The sequence below is a fragment of the Egretta garzetta genome, unplaced genomic scaffold (assembly GCF_000687185.1).
Source record: "Egretta garzetta isolate BGI_Z169 unplaced genomic scaffold, ASM68718v1 scaffold1450, whole genome shotgun sequence".
Lineage (NCBI taxonomy): Eukaryota > Metazoa > Chordata > Aves > Pelecaniformes > Ardeidae > Egretta > Egretta garzetta.
In genome coordinates, this window is record NW_009258326.1 from 34,430 (window position 1) to 36,817 (window position 2,388).

At 53.1% G+C, this 2,388-nt stretch overlaps 1 protein-coding gene across 1 annotated transcript in view; it reads right to left on the minus strand.

Moving 5' to 3' along the window:
- Window positions 1-701: 701 nt before the first annotated feature.
- Window positions 702-2,388, minus strand: part of ANO8 (anoctamin 8) — a 12,270-nt gene continuing 10,583 nt past the window's right edge. The window contains exons 11-12 of the mRNA XM_009639498.2: window positions 2,199-2,314; window positions 702-731 (exon numbers count right to left, since the gene is read on the minus strand). Coding sequence (XP_009637793.2) covers window positions 702-731; window positions 2,199-2,314 — 146 coding nt within the window. The remainder of the gene's footprint in view (window positions 732-2,198; window positions 2,315-2,388) is intronic.

Here is a 2,388-nt window from a genome sequence, read left to right on the forward strand (position 1 = left end):
AGCCCTGAGACCACGCTGTGCCGCAAAGAACGGCGAGCGGCAGGGCGGAGATCCAGACCGGGAGGGGAGGAAGGGAGCTGCTCTGCTCCTCGTCTGCCCGAGGCTGCGACTCGGCCTGGGCCGAGGCTGTTGTGGGTTTAAACTCTTCACCACAGGAGTATTGAAGGTGGGCAGAAGTTTTTAGATGCATTCCACAAAGAAGACGCATTTAGATGTGTTTCACTGTAAGAGGACAGGCTTTCAGAATCGTTTAGATACGTTAGATGTGATTTTTTTTTTTTTTTTTTTAAAAAAAAAAAAAAACAACAAACCAACAAACTTGTTTCCTGAGACACAGAGCACGAGCAGCACACTGCTGTGGATGTCTGGGACGTACGTCCCACTGACGGTTGGGAACCGGTTGCTGAGCTGGGTTGTGATGAATCCAAAAGGCCACGCTTAACCCGAACGCTGTTTTCTGTCCGTGCCAAGCCCTTGGCGAGCTTGGTGCGTGCGCGGTCGTGTGGGGTTGTACCGAGCGCCCCGCGTGGGAAGGCTGCGGAGTGGGACCGGCTGGAAAGGGGGTTTTTTCCCTCCCCAGCGCCTGCCTCGCGTGGCGGGTCGGTTGTTGGTGCTTGGACTGTTCCCTGCAAGGCAAGGTTTGAACGTGCTGGATGTTAATCTCAACATTTTCACTGTATCCTAGGTCTAACATCAAAGCTTTATTTTTTGGCGAGGTCCTCGACGCTGGCCTGAAGGGCAAAGACTAAGCGGGAGTCTCGGATTCTTTCTGACGCTGCAGCTATCGGCTGGGTTACCGCTCACTGTTTCCTGGCTTGTTTGTGTACCACTGGCTTCATTTTAGGTTTTTAAGAATTTTTTTTAAAGACCTGTAGATCTATATTAGGAAAACTGATTTGTTTTCCTGGATTAATGACCCCAGCCTGGCAGCAGAGGAATTGCACGACACACTGACCGTCGCCAGAGGGGTTCTAGCTGCTCGCTCTCCTTGTCAGCTTTTGTCTTAGTTTTTTTTTTTTTTAAAGTGTAAGAGAGAATGGGAAATTCTTTTCTTTGAAGAGAGGGTTGCATTTACCTGGGAGCAGGAGCAGCTAGGGGTGTTCTGGGAGCAGTGCAGAGGACGTGCTGGCCGCCGTGCCCAGAATTGCCCCACGGCTTTGGTGGAGCACGGGCCGACCTTCACGCCGTGCTGACTGCGCTTTCGGGTCCCGCTGCTGCTGCTTCACCATCCCTGTGCCCCTGCAGCCCCGGGGGCTCGGCCAGCGGCTCAGCCGGGGGGTTCGCCCTTAGCAGCCGCCCGAAAAGGCCGACTCAGCAAGGCTGCCCAGGTGGCCTGGCCCTGCCGGCTCATTCACGGCTCCAGCCTAAACTGCGTGGCTCGCTGTCGCAGCCTCCGCTTGCAGAGCTCGTCCTGCTGCGTGCTGGCAGCTGGGGTAGATTTTATATAAAAGCTGTGTGTTGTCTTGAGAGTCGAGTGTCAGGGAGGAGAGAGGGCTTCTAGAACCTCACCTTTTTTTAACTACTGAGGGGAAAAAAACCTCCATCTTCTAGATCTTGAGAAGGCTGAACCTGGCCTGCAGGGAGGAACATCTTTAACTGAAACAAGGGAACGAAAGGCAGCTTTCAAATTGTCTTTAACGCTGAGATTCTGGATTTAAAAGCAAAACTTCCCCCTGAACTAAGGCTCCCTGCATTGTGGGAGGGGTGTTTTTTTTTTTACTTATTTTTTAGAATTGGGTTGTTCTAGGAATTAAGTCTTATTGGCGGTCTTAATGCTTTTGGAGGACTCTGGGTGGCTTTAACCTTTGCGGTAGAGTTCCAAGTTTTGCTGATGTAAACGTGAAAGTATTCGAGATTGAAGGGCAGCGCTGCTAAAACTTGACCCTATTTCAAATCAGGATTTATTTATTATGTATTTTTCTCGTGCGGGGGGCGGTGGCTGGTGAATCAGTTGGGCGGCAGAGGGTGAGGGGGGGCGCCTGGGGACGCTGCGGGGAACGCTGCGCTTGCGGCTGAAGTTTTCCACGGGCCGTCAGCTGCTCTCGTGCCCCTTCCCCAACCAACTCCTCGGCAGCGCTGGGAGGCGAGAATGGGAACAGGGATTGGGAAAGCGGAGCCAAATCACGAGGCCGGTGATTTGTGCTCTTAGTGCCCTAACTCTGCTTTCAATTCCCCCGCCTTTGCGACCGAAGCTTTACGTCGCCGGTGACGGGCAGTAACGTTCCACTTTGCCTCGTTGCCACCAGCTCCATAAACATCCCCGGGACGACTCGTCCCCGTTTGCTCTCCGGTGAATCCCAGCGCTGGGATGTTCCTGTTAAACACAGAGAGTGCTTTTATTTCTTTGGAGGGGCGCGTGATATTGGGCGGTCGAATGGGCGAAAGGCG